This window comes from Tarenaya hassleriana, unplaced genomic scaffold (assembly GCF_000463585.1).
Source record: "Tarenaya hassleriana unplaced genomic scaffold, ASM46358v1 Cleome17, whole genome shotgun sequence".
NCBI lineage: Eukaryota > Viridiplantae > Streptophyta > Magnoliopsida > Brassicales > Cleomaceae > Tarenaya > Tarenaya hassleriana.
The window spans coordinates 741011-742196 of NW_010965122.1; the positions used below are offsets into that span (position 1 = coordinate 741011).

The 1186-nt window shown below is 40.5% G+C and overlaps 1 protein-coding gene across 1 annotated transcript in view; it reads right to left on the reverse strand.

The window, feature by feature from the left end:
* The window catches only part of LOC104809873 (ras-related protein RABA4c), a 2222-nt gene extending 1248 nt beyond the window's left edge, over nt 1-974 (reverse strand). The window contains exon 1 of the mRNA XM_010535972.1: nt 471-974. Coding sequence (XP_010534274.1) covers nt 471-697 — 227 coding nt within the window. The 5' untranslated portion in view covers nt 698-974. The remainder of the gene's footprint in view (nt 1-470) is intronic.
* Between the last annotated feature and the right edge of the window lie 212 nt (nt 975-1186).

The window sequence follows — 1186 nt, forward strand, 5'->3', positions numbered from 1 at the left end:
ACACGACTCCTAGAGCACGTCATCCTAAGCTCCTAACCGGACCTATCTATGGTTATAGGTCACTCGGCCGAAACCTTCTCGGCCCTACCTTTGCCCATACGTCTCCATATCCAAAGGGCTTTTTGAGAAAAGGATGCCGTGAAAATTTTGATAGGCAGGATTAGTGTCATCATTTTTGAAAAAATTTTAGACGAGCCCTTGCATTCGGCCAACGTTTACCAGTCAGTTTCTCGACAGATCTAGACAGCAGAATTTCTTACACAAACAGCTCTAAGGTAATCAAGTAGCTTTAATACGAGAAATGTTACATTCTAACATAGAAGTCGCCATAACCTGTCACTGAGAACTACACACAACCTTCAGTTCTTTCGCAAAACTAAAATAAGGAATCCCCAAAAACTCAGAACTCAAATACCCAGAATCTAAATCCAACCAGACATATTCAAAACTGCTGGAAAACAAAAACATACCGTTCTTGACCAGCTGTGTCCCAAATCTGAGCTTTGACGGTCTTACTATCGATTGTCAGAGTCCTTGTCTGAAACTCGACGCCGATCGTAGCCTTCGATTCGATACTGAACTCGTTCCTCGAAAACCTAGCCAAGAGCTGAGACTTCCCCACCGCAGAGTCCCCGATCAACACCACCTTGAACACATAATCTATCTTCTGATTGAAATTACTCTGAAAATTCGACATCCGTCCCCAAATTCACAGCTCAGCTTGTAAAATTTCGATACCCACGATGAGATGATCGATCGATGGAGAAAGCGGAGAGATTCTTCTTTCGGGGATCTATTTGAGTCGCCGGATACAGGGAGGAATCGAGATCCGATTCGAGTTCAGAAAGGTTGGTAAATCAAGAGGAAGGTGAGAAAATTAAGAAATTTTCCTGGGAAAATTGATTCCATTGACCGAAACAACGGAGACGGAGTGGGTTGCTCGATAGACGTGAAAAGAAGGAACGAGGAAGGATGTCAGCAACGGCAATATGGGGACCCACTTAATTTGCAGTTCAAGTTTGTTGTCCGAAGGTCTTCACGATATTTTGGTGATTCTCTTTTTTATTTCACATTTTCTTACATTTTCCTATTATCCATTGAACTATATTATCATCATTAATTATATTTTAAATTTATTTATATTAATACCATTTGTTATAGTCTTTATTATTGTAATCTATTGTAA